This window comes from Micromys minutus (assembly GCF_963924665.1).
Source record: "Micromys minutus genome assembly, chromosome: 21".
NCBI classification, from domain to species: domain Eukaryota; kingdom Metazoa; phylum Chordata; class Mammalia; order Rodentia; family Muridae; genus Micromys; species Micromys minutus.
In genome coordinates, this window is record NC_137956.1 from 12,034,868 (window position 1) to 12,054,648 (window position 19,781).

Consider the following 19,781-nt stretch of genomic DNA (forward strand, 5'->3'; position numbering starts at 1 on the left):
TATATAAATTTTAATATATATATTGTAGTACACTGTAGCTGTCTTCACACACATCAGAAGAGGGCATCGGATCCCATTACAGATGGTTGTGAGCCACCATGTGGTTGCTGAGAATTGAACTCAGGACCTCTGGAAGAGCAGCCAGTGCTCTTAACCACTGAGCCAGCTCTCCAGCCCCGATCCACACTGCTTGTGATAGTTTGTAACGACACATAAATAAACTCGATAAGCTGCTTTTCACTAGATCATACTCTCCTCCCAGGGAAGAAGCATTCTACTTCCACCAAGTGCCTGCTACTCATTTTTTGTTGGTGTAGATGAAAGAATGGGCAGATCAATGGATGGATGGATGGATGCGTTATACTTGCATTTGGTGGTTCTGATCTAGTGGCTCCTGGTGGGAAACGGACACCTCTTATATGTTAAGCCGTCATAGGTGACTCTGCATGCTCTGGGTTGAATGAGAGGAAGACATCAGAACTACAGCTCAGAGCAGATGTTTGGGCTCTAAACACAGCAAGGCAAGGGCGACGTAAATGTCAATAAATATTTTCAGTCACTTGGCAAATCTTTTTATTAACTGTCTTTCCTCCAAGCAAGTCAGAGTAAATGCAGTGACATTTTTTATATGATGATGTTTTCATCATGACATTTTATTTATATGCTTTGTTTCTTTTTAAAGAAACAATTTTATGGTAAAAATAAAGAAGGAATAAGATTGCCTAATACTTTATAGATAATAGATTCAAGCATATCTGGGTTAGAAGGGATCTAAATGATAGCAGAAACATAGGACTTTTCTCTTGTGTGCAAGGCTAGAGTTGACACTGGCCAGTGCACATGTAAGGTGTTAAGACTCAACAAGACGGAGTTGAAGTGGCTTTTATGTAACAGAGAGCTCTAGATTGAGGGTCACGAGGACCTTAGAAGTCCTAGGCTTCATGTATCTAATGTAGAGAGCAGTGGACCAGGAGTCACAGGATGCTTCATGTCCCCAGGCCTCGTGCACCAATGCAGAGAGCACTGGGTTGGGAGTTGCAGAGATGAGCCGCAGTGGTTCAGCTGAGGGACCATGGGAAAGTCATTTCAACGCTGAATTTTCCCTGAAATCCAGCTGAAATTCAATGCTGACAAGAAGAGGATTTGTAGTAGAGGATGTTTAAACTCTCCACAGCTCTGTCAGTGTATGTGTTAAGTAGGTGGACCAGAAGGGACCTCAGAGGTGAAGGTACAGTGAGGCTCTGAGCTAGGTAGTGGCTGGAGACCGCAGGGCAGCCATGTGCTGGAGACAAAGGCTCATGGTGGTGGCAGTCGAAGAGAGGATCGAGTCTGTGTGAGGAGCTGTGGCGGACCCTGGGTATCAGGCCACCTGTGATCTGTCCTGGTTAAATTGGGTAAAGGGAAGAAAGGGGAAGGGCTAAAAGTTTCCTGCTTGATGTATAAAGGCAAAGCATGGAATAAGCTGACGTTTGTCCTGTTAAAATATGCTTGACCGTGTTCATTGCAATATTGTGATCTTCTGACACTGGAGTCCACTGAGCCCCTCAGACATTAAAACCATTGCCACCTTTCCTTAGTGTCTTCCTCCTGCCTCTCCATCCTCTTTGCTTCTTGTTAATGTCTTTGCTTCAGCATTCAGGTGGGGCAGATCAACCCCAAGACAGCATATACTCTTTTTATTCTCTCTGTCTCTCTGTCTGTCTGTCTTTTTCTGCCTGCCTGTCTGTCTGCCTGCCTGTCTGCCTGCCTGCCTGCCTGTCTGTCTGTATGTATGTCTCTTTCTCTCCAATGTTTCACTGTGTAACTCTGGCTGACCTGGAGCTCACTTTGTAGACCAAACTGACCTTAAACTCTGAGAGCCACCTGTCTCTGCCTCCCAAGTGTGGGAGTTTAAGGCGTGTGTCATTATTGTCAGGCACAGAATAGACTCTTGCCCTGCTGTTTCTCGTAGTTGGTCAGTGAGTAACCTCTGTTTAGTTTTCCAAGTGTTTTGTGAGTGTGCACATGTCTGAAGAGGCTCACAGGGACACATCCAGCTTGCTGGATTGTTCTAGTGGAGGAGATAAAGCCCTAGGTTTGAGGAGATAAAGCCCAGGTACTGCTATGTGCCCATCAATGGCTCTATCATTGCTTTATATCCCAGACCTAGACAACTGTTTTGTCAGCATATAAAGAGTTGTTTTGTGTTTTGAAGTGAACTGTATCTTTTCTTTTAAGGTTAAGTAATGGGAACCAGGTGTGGTGCCAGTGGGAAGCTGAGACAGGAGGATTACCATCGGTTTTGGTTGAGCTTACACTACCAGTCTGATCTGATCCATCTTGGGCTATACAAAGGAGAGAGAGAGACTGCTTCACATGAAATGAAATGAAATGAAACAACTAAAAACAACAACAACAACAAAAAAAAACAAAAAAAACACAAACAACAACAACAAAAAACCCCCAAACCAAACCAAGTCAAAACAAAAACCAACCAAATCAACCAACAAAAAACTTACAATACACACTTTAGATTAGGTGCGGGTTCTAGGAAACCTGCAGTGTTAATGGCGCACCTCTGCTCTGACAGGTACAGAAGAGAAGATTTGAGAAATCACTCAGCCATCTTACTGAGGCTTTGTTGAGGATTTGTAATCAGGGTTGTAAGTTAGGAAATGATAAACGAGGAGACCTGTTTCCTTGTGAGTCTTAGAAAAGGGGTTAGTTAATAATATCTGTTAAAGCAGGTAGGATGTAGTGGTTTTCATGTTCCAGTAGAAAAAGGTTTAAGGGATTAGAAGGTGGAGTATGTTGGCTCATGATAACTCTGCCTTCTCGATTACTTATAAACATTTTAACTAGGAATAATTGCATTTTTTCCCCGTATTTGAAAGTCATATCCAAAACAAGGTTGAAGTCACTTTCTGTTTGGGACATGTTGTCATGGCTTCATAAGTTTATGGACTCTTTGACCTAATTTTTGTTTTTCAAATGATGAAAAATCAGATTAAAGTTTAAATGACATGTAATTAGGGAAGTTACTTAAAAATGATTTATCTTTGTTTCATGTGCACTGGTGCTCTGTCTGCATTTATGTCTGTGTGAGGGTGTTGGGTCCTCTGGAACCAAAATCACAGACAGTTGTGAGCTGTCTTTAGAAGAGCGTCCTGTGTTCCAAACTGATGAGTTATATCTCCAGCTCACGGGACATCACCTTTTTATTTGAACAAATTGGGAAGGAAAACTCTGTTTCACAAGCTTGATCTTAAAGTTGACGAAAAGAAAGTCCATGGAAGAAAGTAGTTTTGATTCTTAAATCATTATAAATTCAATTAAAATTTATTTTTTAAATGCATTTATGCAGAGAAGAGGGTAAGATGAACTAACCCGTATTTGGTTTTCTTCTCTTCCCAATAGGATCAGCAATATTACCAGTCATTTCAGGTCCTAGAATATGGTAAGATTTATTCATTGCTTTTGAAGGAAAAGTGCACATTTGTTACTTTCTATAGAGATGAGAAAAATTTCAAAAGACATATTATTTAAAATAAAAATCCCAATAAAGATACAACTTTAGTATTTCTCCTAGGATTAAACATTCTTTTGTAAATGTTCTGAAATTACATTATAAAGCAAAAAAGTAGGCAACATCTAACATTCCACAATGCAAGCTTTTTTATGACAATTTTTCTTTTTCTGTCTTTTTTTGGAGATTTTTCTCATTTTTATTTTATGTGTATGAATGTTTTACCTGTCATATATGTCTGTGCACCACATGTGTGCTATGCCTGTGGAAGCCAGAAGAGGGTGTTGGATCCCCTTGGAACTAAGGCTACAGATGGTTGTCAGCTCCCACAAAGGTTTTGGAATCAACCCTGGGTCCTCTGGGAAGGCAGTCAGTTCTCTGAAAGGCTTAGCTGTCTCTCCAGCCTTCTGGTTTTTGTTTTGATTTTTATTTTTTGCTTTTTTTAAGAAAGAGGGTCTCTTTATGTAGTGCTGTCTGGAACTTGCTTTGAAGAGCAGGGTAGCCTCAGATTTGTGGGTATTTTCTCATCCTGGTCTCCAAAGTACCTGGCTCCCCTGTACTTATAAAATATTAATTTTTTGACTCTTTGAATACTGAACATTGGAGTTGAGGATGTGGTTCAATTCCTGCGACCACAAAACCCAAAATTATTTGACATCAGTTACTTTCCATATGTCTTTATTTGGTCAACACAGAGGAGACAGGGTGTTTAGCTAAGGTAGAACATCTTCCTGCGGGCGCCATATTGCATTTATAAGTACACACATGAAAGCAGTGGCTGGCTGTTCTTGATGGATAGAGAGAAGGCAGAGATAAAAATAAAAGCATAAGGCTTCCCTGAGAGATGACACATTAAATAGTGTCTTTGAGCTTGTAGATGAGCCCTTTGATTTGACTTATGCAACCCTTTGTGATCAATTTTAATCCAGGCAAAAGAATTCTGAAACACAGATGTTACATCTGTGTGATTCCAGATGTCTCTGGAATGGCGCTTTCCTATCCCATGGCATGAAACAGGGACCAGCAAAGCATTTTCCTGCAGTGGGCCTGAAAGTAGTATTTTGGTCTCTGTAGGCCACAGTGTCTGTTTTAGTTGATCGTCTGTGTCTCTATAGGTTGACGGTTGGCACAGACAACACTTCAGCAAATGCCGCTGTCATGCCGTGAACTAAGTCACCATCGCACATTTCCCTTTTGTTTTTTTTCAACCAGTTAAAATGAGCAAAGGCGACTTAGCTTATGCTGGCCATAATGTTCTGTGACTCCTTAGCTGGAATTTGTGTGTCACCCGGAGTCCCTCACCATATACAGGCGTACAGATACAGACATGTATCTGGTTCCAATAGAGATATGTTATACATATATAATTCATCCCAGCTTTTCAATACTTAGTTCAAGGAAAAGGAAGTCCATTGATGATACATTTTACATTTTGGCTAAATATTAAAGCAATAAAATTTTATATAAGTTAAGGGAAATATTACAAAATTTACATTACCTGTTTATTTTTTTTAAATGTAGTCACTAGAAATGAAAAATTAAACATGTGGCTCATATTTTATTCCCTATGATTAAGGCTCTAGAAGAAATCGTAGGGAAGCAACTATTTATTTATTTGGTTTTTTTTTTTGCTTGTTTATTTTTGAAAAAGGATCTTATTGGGTAGTTTCTTCTTCTTGGAACTTATTAAGTGGACGGGGCTGGCCTCGAACTCCTAGAGACCCACCTGTCTCTGCTTCCCAAGTGCTGGGATTAAGGAGGTGAGCCACCATGGCTGGCACAATCCAAATTATTGTGTGTTGTTTTCATATTCACTGTATTGGTTCTGGGTGGCTATATGGCCTTGATGAGGTACAGTTGTGGAGTGATTTGTGGAAAACCACAAATTTGAAGAGAGAGCTTTCAGATTCTTTGGAGAGAGGTGTGTGTGGGAGGGTCATAATTGCCCTGTGTGACTTTTTTGAACCTCTCTCCTTGACTGGTTTAGAGTTTATTCATATCTTAGCACATTCAGTGCTTTTGGTCCTATAGGTTTGGGATATTTTACTGGCTTATGAGCCTTTTTGTCTTATGTAAATTGCATGGTGAGGTCCCCTTACAGGAGACTCATGTATTTCTTTGATCAGTATAAAAACATTCCTATAGGCCCAAACCAAAACCACAAACGTTTTTATTGTGGTAGAGTACTTTATTTAAAGTAGTATTAATTGTGAAACATTTTATGGGAGCTGTTTAGAGGGTTCAGTAGTGAAGAATGTTGCCTGCTCTTGTAGAGGACCTGAGTTTGGTTCCTAGCACCCACATACACACCTGCAAATGCAGTTCCAGTTCCAGAAGAGAGCAGGACTCCATGTTCTCACCTCTGCAGACTCCTCTTGCACACGTGCAGTGCACGTGCATACTCTGGTGCTCACTCACAACAAACACTAAATAAATCTAAAGCAAGCAAACAAAAAAACCCCATTTTGTTATTATATAAAGTTGATCTAAGGAAGGATATCTGGTTGAGTTACCTAATGGCCTTTCAATTTATGTTAACAAGTGGATTCTAATAAAGCCACGTTCAAGAAATACCAGTTTGTACCTCATGAGAACAACTCTTATTTTGGTATGCTTCAGCCGCAGCTGCTGGTAGAGCAGATTCCCTTGACAGACTGATTTTCTTTTGCAGTGTTACCGAAGTTTGAAGTCACTCTGCAGACGCCGCTATATTGTTCTTTGAAGTCTAAGAATTTAAGCGGTACCGTCACAGCAAAGTGAGTTGCATTTGCCTTTTGGTCTGTCTCTAAACTGTCTGTCACACAGCATGACAAAACCTTCAGGCTTACTTAAGAGTACTAGCCCAAGGTTTTCCTTAAAAAAAGACTCTATAGTAATCAACTGTCTGCAGTACTTCGTTTAGCACAGGACAGAGGACCTCAAGTCTTTCCATCTGTAACTTTACTTCAAGCTGTCACTCCTAAAATATTTCCCACAGATCAGAGAATGAGAAGCTTGTAGAATGCGTTGTCATTTTTCTAAAACATTGGGTATTTAGGGGCTGGGGAGATGGTTCAGAATGGTAAAAAAAGTCTTAACCATGGAATCATCTCTCTGTAACCTTTGCTTCATATTTAAGCCAAAATTAAAATAAAATAGTTCTTGAGAATACATTAAGTTATTATTTTCAAGCACTCTGAACTATCATGTGATACAACCTTTAAAAATATAATATCCTGGCTTTCTGGTCTTGCCTTTACTTAATAGTTAACAAGACGCAGGCCATGTTAAGTGCCAAGGGGTTTGGTGAGTGATTTTGATGTCATGGTTTCTGTCCAGGTCCTTACTAACTACATTGCTTTTGCTTAGAAGGACGGTATATGTGAGGGTGAGTCTTTTTTCTTTCTCTTAATTTGGAAAATTCTGCATTTGCTTTGGTGTTGGCCCAGAGGGGAGGTTATTTCTGTGTCTAATTAACAGACTCAGGACACAGCAGTTTACAATTACAATTTGTAGACTGCAGAGCAAAACTGGCTTTTAAGTGTTAGCCCAGCATTTGAAATAGAGGTAGAAAAAGAACCCATTTAAAAAAGACTTTCTGGCGGTAAAATGATCCACCGAAAATCGCCTTTCCTTCACATAAAGAAATGCCACCATTATGAGAAGGAATAGTTGAGGAAATAAAATGAAGACTGTGATGTGACAGAGAATTCGGTTTGACATGAAAAGATGAGTTTGAAATGCTGCTTAAAAAATTAATTTTTAAAGTTTCCTTGCTAAAACAAAATAAATTTTTTGGTAGCTATAAATATATTTGGTACTCCATAGTCTAAGGTCTGACAATCCCCCCTGGAGAGTCCTGGGAAGTGTGACAGTTGCTATGGTGACCATAACTTCTATTGACACGCAAACATTTTTACAGGAGTGATGGCCAGTCCAGGTTTCTAGCTTTCCCTAGGTTTTTAGAGCTCATTGTTGGGGAAGTGCCTTTCTGTAATTCTCACATGTCCTCGGCGTCCTCTCGGTGGTTGGAGGCCGAGGATAGGCAGCATTTGAGCTGCTTTAAATGCTTTAATTCAGAGTTTCATTTGCAGACCTAATCTGAAGAATCACTATGTGTTAAGGACATTCTTCACTCTTTGTGTTTTTGTTGGTGTTTTTCTGTTTTCTTGGTACAGATCGTTGAGAGGTAGCTCAAGCCGGCCTTGAACTTGTGTCGTCTCGGCCTCTTGACTGCTGGGATAACAGGGCTAAGAAGATGGACTTGTGCTTTTTAATTTTTTTTTTTTAATTTGTAGCAAAGGTGTGCTTTTAATGTAATTCTTCTCTGTTGAATTGCTAATGTATGCTTATTAAAAGTGGTTTTTTTTTATCATGTACTCTGACACCTTTGAGCTGAAAATGTAATGGTACAATATTTTAAAAATTGTTTTCAGGTATACATATGGGAAGCCGGTGAAGGGAAATCTGTCACTTACATTCTTACCTTTATCTTTTTGGGGAAAGAAGAAAAATATCACAAAAAATTTTGAGGTAACTTTTGCAGATCTTTTATAATCTACAATGGGGACAATTTCAGTCTCAATTAAAAAACATAACTGTAGGACCAGTGGGGGGTGGTGGCGCTCACCTATTATTCCAGCCCTCAGGGAGGTGGGGAAAGGCAGATAGGTAGTTCAAGACCAGCTTCAGCCACCTAGCAAAGCTGAGGCCAGTGGTGCTTCCTGAGCCTCAGTCTCAAAAGTCATAAAGGGACAAGGAACAGAAATTAGTTACAGGAACAACAGGAGGATGTGGGACTTATCAAAAGTTTCTACCCATTTTCAACATAATGGGACACAGATGTGGCAAATAATTATGCTGCAGATCACAGTGTGGAAACTTGAATTTCTTTTTTCTAAAAAATAAAGTTTGGTACAGTCTTATTGTTAAAACAAGCCTGTAAGAAAATCAAGAACTTTCTAGCATGAGATGAGGGAAGAGAGAAACATGAAATGTGACTGAGTGTGAGTTTTGATTCTAGAAGTTCAGCTCCTAAAGCGAAACGTAAAATGGATTTTGTTTTTGAACAAAACAGATAAATGGATTCGCCAACTTCTCCTTTGATGCCGATGAGATGAAAAAGGTAATGAATTTGAAAAAGGTAACGGATTTGTCGGACGGGAGTTACGAGCACGTGGAGCCATCCTTCCCTGGGCCCGCAGAGATTGTAGCTACTGTGACAGAGTCACTCACAGGTTTGTAGCCTCAACGAAGGTCACATTCTTTGCTGTCTGTCACCTGCTTACTGTGCTAGCAAGCCCAGGAGAGGGGATTCGATCCTGAGGGCATTCGATTCTTTTCTGGGCAGCTTATTTAATGCTGAAGACTGTAACTTGTGGAGTATTTCATAAGTCAGTGAAACTCACAATCTATGAAACATGGACTTCAGCTTCATATGATAATAGTTGCTATTTGATCCCCCCCCCATTTCAACTGTTTTTCTAGAGAAACACATAGGGGGCCTACATTTTGAGCGGACTAGCTGGCTTCCTCTTCTTTTCTCCTTTGTCACTTCCTGGACAGTTTATTCTTTTAATAAGAATGTTAGAGTTGTTTGGAGCCTTGTATTTCTATTTCAATGGATTGATTCATTTGACCCAGCAAACAAAATCCATTCTGTGTGTGTTTTCTTCTCCTCGTCTGCATCACTGGGGGAGAAGAGTGTGTTAAGTTTTTGCATTTCTCTTGAGTTCATCGTCAATAACAAGGGTAGACTTATGTGCCCTGATATCTTTAGCCCCTTCAGTGGGCAGCTGAGGTGGATACGCCCCATTGGTGACAAAGTAACAAGCCTAAACAGTGCAATCTCCAACACAGGTAACTCAAGAAAGGCAAGTACCAATGTGTTTTTCAAGCAACATGATTACATCATTGAGATTTTTGATTATACTGCTGTCCTGAAGCCATCTCTCAACTTCACTGCCACTGTAAGTTGGAGTATTTATTACTAAGCAGGAGTCCTGGAGAGACGAGGCAGACTGGGAGATCACGTGCTCTGTGTCTTTAAGTGAAAAAGGAGATGGGCTACTTTTCCTCTTCAGAAATGTGAATGTGGCTGGGTATCGGTGGAGGCAGAGGCAGATGCAGGTGAATCTCTTGAGTTTGAGGACAGCCTGGTGTATAGAGCAAGTTCTAGGACAGCCAGGGCTACACAGAGAAACCCCGTTTTGAAAAAAAAAGAAATAAAGAAAAAGGAAGAAATATGAATGTGGAGAATTATTTCCAAGTAACCTTTATCTAAAATATTTTTAAAAGTCTTTATAAAAACAGCCATTTCCCCCAACATTTACTTAACTAGCAGTTCATTTGATATGGATCACAAAATTAAAGCTTTTATCAATGAAGGGATGACTGTCAAAATTTTTAGTTTGATGTTGATTTATTTATTTTGTGTTTGTGAGTACACTGTAACTGTCTTCAGACACACCGGGAGAAGACATTAGATCCCATTACAGATAGTTGTGAGCCACCATGTGGTTGCTGGGAATTGAATTCAGGACCTCTGAAAGAGCAGCTTAACCAATGAGCCATCTCTCTGGCCCTCCACCCCTGTGTTAATTTTTATAAGGACTAAACTTTAATTTCATCAAAGATATAATATTTAAAAATTGTCATCAAGGATACTCTCTTCTCCAGAGGAAATGGGGAATTAATACTTATTATTTGAGTAAATTGAAGAAAGTGAACTAGAAAATACCTAAAATGCTGTGCTTTATGAAGTTTCCCCACATAGGACATTAGGTCATTGCTCAGATTTATGCTTTATCTCTCAGCTTGAGGGAATTTTGTCAGTGTGCAAGACATGTGCTTATGAAGCTGAAGGAGACTCGGGAAGGGAGAGCTGGCTTTGTGGGTAGAAATGGAGGTTATAGGGGGTGTCTTATGGAAGAGGGAGCCTTGAATGATAGATGACAGGATTTGTAGTGTTTTAAATGTTTGAGCATGTGGGTGGGAGGCAGGGAGGAAGATGAGATAATGCAGAAGTAGCTGTGGTTGGCAGGAACAGATCGCATTCAGAAAAGTGACCTGACCTGTGCATTTGCAGCAGAGGACTTGGCCTGATTTAACAGGAGGCAAAGCTTAGGAGACTCTAGCAGATCCTGAGCTCCCGAGAGCCTCCTAGGTGGGTTAAACTTTATGCTCTAGGCAGTGCGATTTGTAGCCTATGGACGTAGGTGGGGTGGAGTGTGTACGAGTGCATGCGTGTACATGTACATGCATGTGTGTGCGAGTACATGTATGCATGTGTATGTGTGCATGTGTGTGTGTGTGTGTGTGTGTGTGTGTGTAAAATGCCATGAGAGCAGTGTTTGAGGAGGACTGTTGGGTTGGGAGAAGAGGGCAGCCGCCGGGTGTGAGATGAGGAGGCATCCTGTGGTGTCGGCTATGGGGGTGGGGAGGAAGGCAGAGAAATATGGGTCTTCGTACTCATTGGATTTGGGAGGTGGGGGAGTGGGGGTTGGTGGGCAAATTGAGATGGTCAGTCTGTCAGGATCGTGGTGGTTAGTTAAAACAGGAAACATGATGGTCGCCTGGTACTAACGTGTTGAGTTTGAAGTGATTGACAATCAGGTAGAGCTTTCCTCACATGGAGCTCCAGGATAAGGTGAGGATGGGAATTTTGGGGTGTAAACACGAAGAACTATGAAGCTAATCCAGCTGAGTGTTGGAAATTTTGAAGAAGGAGAAAGAACAAGGAACTGACATGGAGTCAGAGGGTCCCCAGACTCGGGGTCGTAGCCAGTGACCCAGTAAGCTACACTTGGTCACCTGTCCTCAGTAAGTTGACTACAGCAGTCAAACAAGTAAGGAAAAACAAAATGGAAATTTATACAGGGCGGCCACAGGAGCCACCAACAGACAGACTATTACTGTTCCTCCTCTATGGTATCTAGAAAGCTGGAACTCTGGGAAAAATTCCCTCAGCTTGATGCAGACCTTTTTCTTCTCCCAGAATGGGATTCCTGGGGGAGTCCTTGTGTTCCTCTGGCAACCACAGTGTGGGATACAAGTGTGTATTTAGAATACCTTCACGCCCACCATTTACTATAGAACAAAAAGAGGCATATACCGCAAACAAGCTGTGCTAGGCAAGGAAGCCACGTGACCGCGGTGGCAGTGATCATGTAACCAGATGCTTCATGGAAAAGGGTTACTAAGTGTGGATTGGGGTGCTACCGATAACTGTCAAAAGTCTAGCATTACGAGAACAGTACAGACAGACTACGTTCATCTGGGCTTAGCTCCTTTGCTTTTCCGATCACCTGTCTTAAAATATTTTGTTTCAACAATTAGGTGAAGGTCAGCCGCTCTGATGGCAATCAACTGACTCCGGAAGAAACAGAAAATGATTTAGTCACAGTAGTGACCCAGAGGAAAAATAACAACTCCAGGAGTCATAGACAGCAGGATATGGGTTATGTCCAGGTTATAAATTATACTATCCCTCAAAATGGAATCCTTAGGATTGAGTTCCCGGTCCAGTCCAGTTCCAGTGAGCTACAGCTGAAGGTACGATCTGGTTTCATGTCACAGCCATGGCGTTATTGCTGTTGTAACTTTGTGGGAGATACCTCAGAGGTCAAAGAGTGCAGGGAATGGGCGTGTGTCTGCTTTACAGCAGGGGAAGGGTTAGAACTCACTGGCCATGGCTAAGCTCTACTTCAGATCTTTCCTTACAGTTTCCTTTTAGGGACCACAAAAAGTATAGTGATGTGAACACTGATGGAGAAGCGCCCGTACCCTCATCTTGGTTGGTTTTCAGTTACTCGAAATCATCTTTCTGAGCTTTCTCTCCCATCATGGGGTGTCTGGCAATACCTATAATTCCTGTAACCTTTCTTTTGGTATCAGCACTGCCCAAGCCAGAGCCCTAAGTCAGTAGGAACCACACTGGTGGGAACTCGGGCCTTACTGTATACCCCAGCCTGGCCTGGGCTCATTGTGTAATTCAAACTGCCCTCAAACTAATGATCTTCCTGCCACATGAGTTCTGGGATTACAGGTGTGTCCCTGGATGATTAAAAAAATTTTTTTTTCATACAGGGTTTCTCTGTATAACAGCTTTGGCTGTCCTAGAACTTGCTTTATAGACCAGTCTGGCCCCAAACTCATAACAGAGATTCTCCTGCCTCTGCCTCCTGAGTGTTGGCATTAGAGGTGTGGATCTCTATGCCAGGCTTGCCCTGGCTGATTTTTTTCACTCTTCACTTTGGTAGGTCAATCAAGGTGTGATGTTTCTTGCTTCTGTGTTAGCTTTGTATGGGAAGAAGCAAAGGATCCCTTTATATTTAATTCCATATTCTACTAGCATTGCTAAACAAGACATCTTTGTTTCTGAAGAGAGGGCAACACTTTCTTCTTCTGTGCTACAATGCCAAAGGGCCTCCTCCCCAACCTTATATTTTAAAGCTGTCAAATTCTGTGCTGTACGACCAACAAAAGGACAGGAACCAATGTCTGGTGGATGTGTTTCTGCCCGAACACAAAAATCAAGGAATCTGGCTTTCTGTGATTGCTCAGCCATTAGCATCTCTTCTGAGCTTACTGAAGCTGGACCTCTGCAGCTTGTTTCTTCTGTTGCAGGCTTCTTTTTTGGACAGCTCCAGTTCCGTGGTAGTTCACAGCATGTTCGCCTCCCCAAGTCAGACGTACATCCAGCTTAAAACCACAGATGAGCATATAACGGTAATGCTTGTGACTCTCTTCAGAATTGCAGCCTGATTTGATATTCTTAGAAAGGGGCTGTACATATTCACTAATATATTTTTTTTCCATAGGTGGGATCACCTTTTAATTTGATGGTTAGTGGCAACAAGCAATTCAAGGAATTAAGCTATATGGTAATTTCCTTTATTTTAAGGTTTTGTTTATTGATTTACTATTATGTGTGTGTGGGCGTATGTGAAATGTGCATGTATGAATGCAGACACATGTGTGTCATAGCATGTATGTGGAAGTCAGAAAGAACTTTTGAGAGTTGGTTCACTTTTTGTATCATGGATTCCAGGGTTTAAACGCAGATCATGAGGTGTGTGGCAAGCACCTTCACCCACCTTGCTTCCTCTCAGACTAGTGATTTCTTAGAGTTTAAGTTTACAAACTGTTACAAATACCTTATGTCTTGATTAGACTTACTAACTTGTTACAGATTAGTCTGCTTTTTAAAAAAACTGTGTAATCAGTCTTCTTTCTCTATCTATATTTTCATTTAAAATAGTTAATTAAAATTTGCACCAAGAACAAAACGAAATGTAAACTTCTAGTTTATAGACAACATGGGTCCCTTGGTGAGAGCTGTGAAATACAAGAAAGAAAACAGAACTTGCTACCTTGGCCTTGTGGTTCGCTGAGCCAGCCTTCCCGTTAGAGCTCTGCATTTCTGTCCATCACATGCTAGGTTCCAGGACAAAGAAATTTCAGTACAAGTCGGCACTTTCTCAGAAATGGTGATACAAATCATTGCTGATTCATTAATAATCACAACATCGATTTTTTTTATTGAAATCTAACTATCTCAAAATTTATCACAGGTTTTTGCCTGTAAAAAGGTTGTGAAGATAGTTTAAGAACTTATCCTAAAAATGATTATAAATGTAACTTCAGATGAAATATGACAATTTTTAGCAAAATTTTACTCTCTCTTTTTATTTTTAGGTAATATCAAAGGGACAGTTGGTGGCTGTAGGCAAACAAAGTTCAAACACTTTCTCTTTAACACCAGAAGCTTCCTGGGCTCCGAAGGCCTGTATAATTGTATATTATATTGCAGAGGATGGGGAAATTATAAATGATATTCTAAAAATCCCTGTTCAGCTTGTTTTTAAAAATAAGGTAAGAATTGAGGTGATGATGTTTAAAACTTTGTTGTAGTGATGTCTGAGAAATGTAATCTTTCTTTACAAAAGGAGCATTATCCACATTGCCTAGAAACTCCCTATATCCAGAGGATGTATATATTCCTATTAAGCACCACAGGTATTTGTCAGCTGTAATTCCTGGCTTTAAGACTTTGACTCAAATTCGTCAAAGGCATTTCAGTATTTTTAAAAAATAGTTGAGCCAATATTGCTCTGCCTGAAATTCCAAGGGTGACGTGGACCACGTGTGTGTTGACTTTAGTGAGGCATGAGGTAGGTGTAGAGAACAGGGCCATTGGAGATGTGTGTGGAGAACAGAGTTTTGGATTGTCTACCCCATCATCTGGAAGTTTATGGGGACAAACTTTGAGTGATCTTGATGTCTCACTTTTGGGGGTCTGGGTAGAGCCTTGTCTCCAGTGCACTAGTACTGGGGTACCTCTTACCCTGAGTAACCAGCTTGCACAGGAGACCACCTCAGCCCAGCTCTGACAAGAAACCCAGTGTAATCACCTCAAAGAAGCCAGAAAGAGCTGTTGTCACTGAAGTCCTGGCTTTCCTAAGAATCAGTTTCCGTGTCATGATTTGTAGAGTATAGGCTCTCAATATTGCCTTCAAAATTGTTGAAGTGTTGAATTCATGTCTTATTTTGTTTAAAATAGTTTATTTGAACATTTTGGATGACAGAGAGTGAGTCTAAGGCCTTGTGCATTCTTGTCAAATGTCCTAGCATTGAACTGCACCCCAGCCCTGAGTAACCCTATCTTTCTAAGTATAATATGAACTTATATTTTCTAATCTTATAAAAAGCTTTTAAAAGGAGTAGCAATATATTTTCTTAGTGTCTGTCAAAGATTCACTTTATAATAACCGTGTAAAATAGGTAAATTTTAGAAAGGAATTCTGGAGGCTTAAATAAGGAGACACACCTCGAGGGACCAGGTATGAAGTAGGGAGCAGGGTTTATGTAAGATCACCCATGCCGGGGAGGCAGAGTACATTACAGGGTGTTTTCAAGAAATATTTCTTGACAAACGAAATAGAAAATTTCAATTTTATTTACAAAAAGATCTTTATATAATGATGATCAGAAAGACTAAAGCAAAAGAGCAGTTGGGGACCGCACACAGGAGGAGGCCATATTAACAGTGAAGTCACTTAGAGGGAACATCTTGGTCGGGCAGTGTACATCCAAGGTGGGGTTTGCTTTTAGGGTTGAGGTAGATGGCATGGATGTCCTCAGCAGGATTGGAACTTTCCCTCATGATAGAGAAGTGGTCTTTATGAAGTGTTAGTTGGATCAGGGTTTGTGGAACATGAAGACAGATGAAGTTCAGGGAGCCATGGCAACAGCAGCAGAAGCTTGGCAGCCACAGTGGTTCCCCATCTGCCTCTTCACTTAGAAAGGGATTTTAGATGTGACTGTCCTGTGATTAGGGAGAACTGAGTCCTGGAAAATGGAGAAAGGGAGGCAGCAAGGCAGAGAGATGAAGGGTAATTGGTGCTTATACCACACGGAGAACTGTGTGGTTTTTGGAATTATCCATGGGCCAAGGCAGAGGTAGCATCAATGGGTTTTGAGCCATTTTGATCTGGAGAAAATGAAATAAGTTAGTTTTGCTTTCTCCTTTTTCTTAGGTAAAGCTGTTTTGGAGTAAACCTAGAGTCAAACCATCTGATAAGGTCTCTCTCAGGGTCTCTGTAACACAGTCAGACTCTTTGGTTGGGATTGCAGCTGTTGACAAAAGTGTGAAATTGATGGAAAACTCCAATGACATCACAATGGAAAACGTGAGTTTGACTCTCTCTTGTTCGTGTGCAAAGGTTTGTTAAAGGCAAAAAAGTGACTATTGCATTACCTTAAATATTGAAATGAATTCATTATTCCCTCTGAAGAGTTACAGGTAATAACAGAAAAGCCTTCAAAAGGAAAGTAGCTGCCTTCCAGTGTGAGTTGGGTGGAAGTACATGTGTATTTTACATTTACTTTCTTTTGGTATTTATTGTATTTTTAATACCTATTATTACTTTCCAAATCTCGATTTTTGCTCTTATTACTAATTATGGTAATTACTAATACTTCCTTAATATTTTATGTATATTTAATTATACATATTGCTAATATATAATTATATATAATATGTATTTCTTGTATCCTTTATGCATATTTACTGTGCTTTAAATTTTTTTAATTTGCTTTAATATTAGTTAATTTACATTTTCTCTGGTTCTAGGATGTGATGGCAGTTTTTTAATTTTCTGAGCAGTTTTGAATCTTATGAGTTATGTGTGTGTATGTGTATATGATCTTAGAAACTCAGCCTAGGACATTGTGTCAAGCTAATTTACTGAGTTACATGCTGTGGTTCTTTGTTTTATTATTAGTTATTATTATTAGTTTTTTCCGAGACAGGGTTTTCTTGTGTGTTTTTGGTTGTCCTTGAACGAGCCCTGTAGACCAGGCTGCTCTCAGATCAGAGAAGTCCTGGGATTGCAGGTGGGCCCCATCATCACCCGCCTTTGTTATTTGAGGCAGATTTTTATGATAAGACACAGACTGTTCTCAAACTCATGGTCCTGCCTCAGTGTTCTGGGTTGTAAGCACATGTAACCACACCTGGCTTTCTTGTGCTGCTCTTAAGTCCTAGAAGTGGCTTTGCCATACCTCTGCCATGTGTTGTGTTGTCCCCCAACCTTGTGTCTGTTGTGCGTGCGGCTACCATGAACACTGGTCCAGAAATACCCCCGAGTGTCTGCTTTCAGTTCTTATGAGTATATATATCACGTCTAGGTGTAGACTTGCTGGGCCTGATTCTGACCCCATGTTTATCCTTTTGAGGAAAATAGAAAGAACCTTTATCAGTCCTTTTAGCTTGTTCTGCCCATTTTTACTAGCAGTATTCTTAAAAACAGTGCTAAAGTTATATATGCAAGTATCCCATTATTACAAAAAAAAAAAAAAAAACTTTCTACTGGTACAATTCTGGTGCTTTGATTACCAATGCAGCTGAGCAGTTTTCTGAATACTAACTTATACTTACCCTTTTGTGAATTTAAGTGACTGTCTTCTTGTGGAATGTGTGCTAACCCTCTTCACTTTAGCCTGCTTGTCTCTGTTAAAAGTAAATTTCAGCGCCGACCTCTATGTGCTGATCGTGTGAGTCCGATTGACTGATGATATTTCAGTTCTTTTCAGGAAACCCTTAAGTCTGTATTCATAAGAAACTCTGTATTACTGAGCAGAGTGAATGTAATTTTAAATAAGAAATGTAATTGAGGTTGGTTGAATATGATAAACAACTATCTGTATATTCATGGATCCTTGATTTGTGCTATTTTCAAGTTGAGTGAGCGTAAGGACTTCATACTGTGCTACTTCTAAGAAATGAGTGGCAGGCAGGATGGGTGGATGCGACTCAATTCACTGTGTCCTATCTTCTGTGCAGATGGTCCATGAACTGGAACTTTATAATACAGATTATTATATAGGCATGTTCATGAACTCCTTCGCCGTATTTCAGGTATGTGTTGTTGGACAGATAGTTTGAAAAGATATTAGTGTCTTTTACTAATAAAAACCTTTTTATAATTAATTATTATAATGGAGAATAACCTCTATTGGAGGTATGACTGAAACTCACTATTCCATAAATATAATCAGGGTAGAGAAATAGGTCCTTTCAGTTTTAAAAGCCAATCAAAAAACTCACCCATTTACTGTTAGATTAGTGGAATTGTCATTAAATTCACTTTAAAAATATTACTATATTTGACTTTGAGAAAGATGTTTCTATGACTGTGTGAGAGAAGAAGGGCAGAGTTAAATACACATACACACACATGCACACATACACACACACACATAAACACACATGCATACATACATACACACATACACACACATACATACACAAACAAATACACACATGAAAATACACACACATGCTATGTTCTCTATGATTAGAGAACATTTAAACTTTGATTTTGACTTTATTTCAGTTAACATTTGTAAATTAACTTTTTCTTTTCTAGGAATGTGGTCTTTGGGTGTTGACGGATGCAAACCTTATAAGAAATAACATTGATGAAGTTTGTAAGTAAAGCCTTAGAACATGCTTAACTAGTATTTCACATGCTTAACTAGTTATACTTCACCTCACGTATTGAATATCACTTGGAACGGGATGGGTACTTTCTAGGTCAACCTGACTGCTATGTGCTAAAGTGATTTTATTTTATGAACTTTGGAAGTTTGTGTGAAGATGAAAAGGAATGCTTCCTGGGCTTCTGACCACATTTCTTAAATCAATGGTTTTCTGTCATTTTTTAAGGCAGGGCTTAGAGTTTGGGGTGTATTAGATGATCCTGTGGGTCTAATTTGTGTTGTGAACTGTTGCAGCACCTGGTCTACAGGAAGACATGCACCACAGTTCCCTTCACACAGGTTAATTCAGAAGATAAGGGTAATCTGGCTAAACTGGTGGAAGCGATTAGGACCAATTATAATTACAGATATGATGAAATCCGCCGCCACTGGGAAGGCAACGTTCTGGGTCCTAAGTCTGTGGCTTGAATTGCCAAGCTGGAAAAGGCAAAGGCTAAATAACTCGACACAAAACTGGGTTAAATGTGCACTAAGTTTTCTGTACTTAAATTTTGTAATTAAATATAATTACAAAATTATCTTCTAAAAAGTTATAAAAATGTGGTAAACGATTATCCCATGCTAGTGCCAGCTATGTGCAGACCTGGCTGCTAGTCCGCCTTGTGGTCCACAAGCCGCCTTCCCCCCTCAGTCCTCTAGTCGGGAAGTTACCATGCCTGGCACACATACACATCTCATTCTTGGGCCCCGTGAGCATACTCATTCTGCTCGGGCAACAGAGCTGGATCCGCACGCTCTAGCTGCCTCTCAGCCATCGCTTTCACATGCTGTCCTCCACAGCCCAGTAAAATCATGACTCAATAATCAACAATTTATCAATTAGATTTATGTGTTAAATTCTCAATCCACAATCCATCCAAACAATAAGTTCACTGCCAATTAAGAAATATATAAACCTCCCACCCAGACAAGATAAAATTGATCTAGTTCACCTTGATCTTGATTCTTCTCTCCTTCCTCCTCTCTCCCACCTTACAAAAACTTTGTCCCCACCCCACTCTCTATGTCCAATCATGTATCACCTTGACACCAACCCACAAACTGTGCTGTTCTTTTAGACTTAGTTAAAAGGTACAAATTTTTGAACTTTTTGTATTCTCTAACTTTTGTTATCTTGGTGGTTTATGGCTTATTATCACCTTTATGTACTAAAATTATCAGTGTATTTAAGCTTCGCCATCATATTCTCTACCCTACACAACTTTCCAAATCTGTATCTATCCAGTTTTAC

General features: G+C 40.0%; 1 protein-coding gene across 1 annotated transcript in view; it reads left to right on the forward strand.

The window, feature by feature from the left end:
- CD109 (CD109 molecule) overlaps nucleotides 1-19,781 on the forward strand; it is a 94,104-nt gene that overhangs the window by 32,227 nt on the left and 42,096 nt on the right. The window contains exons 6-17 of the mRNA XM_080934143.1: nucleotides 3,397-3,436; nucleotides 6,177-6,261; nucleotides 7,921-8,017; nucleotides 8,562-8,721; nucleotides 9,344-9,453; nucleotides 11,822-12,037; nucleotides 13,112-13,213; nucleotides 13,306-13,368; nucleotides 14,183-14,359; nucleotides 16,024-16,176; nucleotides 17,832-17,906; nucleotides 18,418-18,478. Of these exons, the coding sequence (XP_080790269.1) occupies nucleotides 3,397-3,436; nucleotides 6,177-6,261; nucleotides 7,921-8,017; nucleotides 8,562-8,721; nucleotides 9,344-9,453; nucleotides 11,822-12,037; nucleotides 13,112-13,213; nucleotides 13,306-13,368; nucleotides 14,183-14,359; nucleotides 16,024-16,176; nucleotides 17,832-17,906; nucleotides 18,418-18,478 (1,339 nt within the window). The remainder of the gene's footprint in view (nucleotides 1-3,396; nucleotides 3,437-6,176; nucleotides 6,262-7,920; nucleotides 8,018-8,561; nucleotides 8,722-9,343; nucleotides 9,454-11,821; nucleotides 12,038-13,111; nucleotides 13,214-13,305; nucleotides 13,369-14,182; nucleotides 14,360-16,023; nucleotides 16,177-17,831; nucleotides 17,907-18,417; nucleotides 18,479-19,781) is intronic.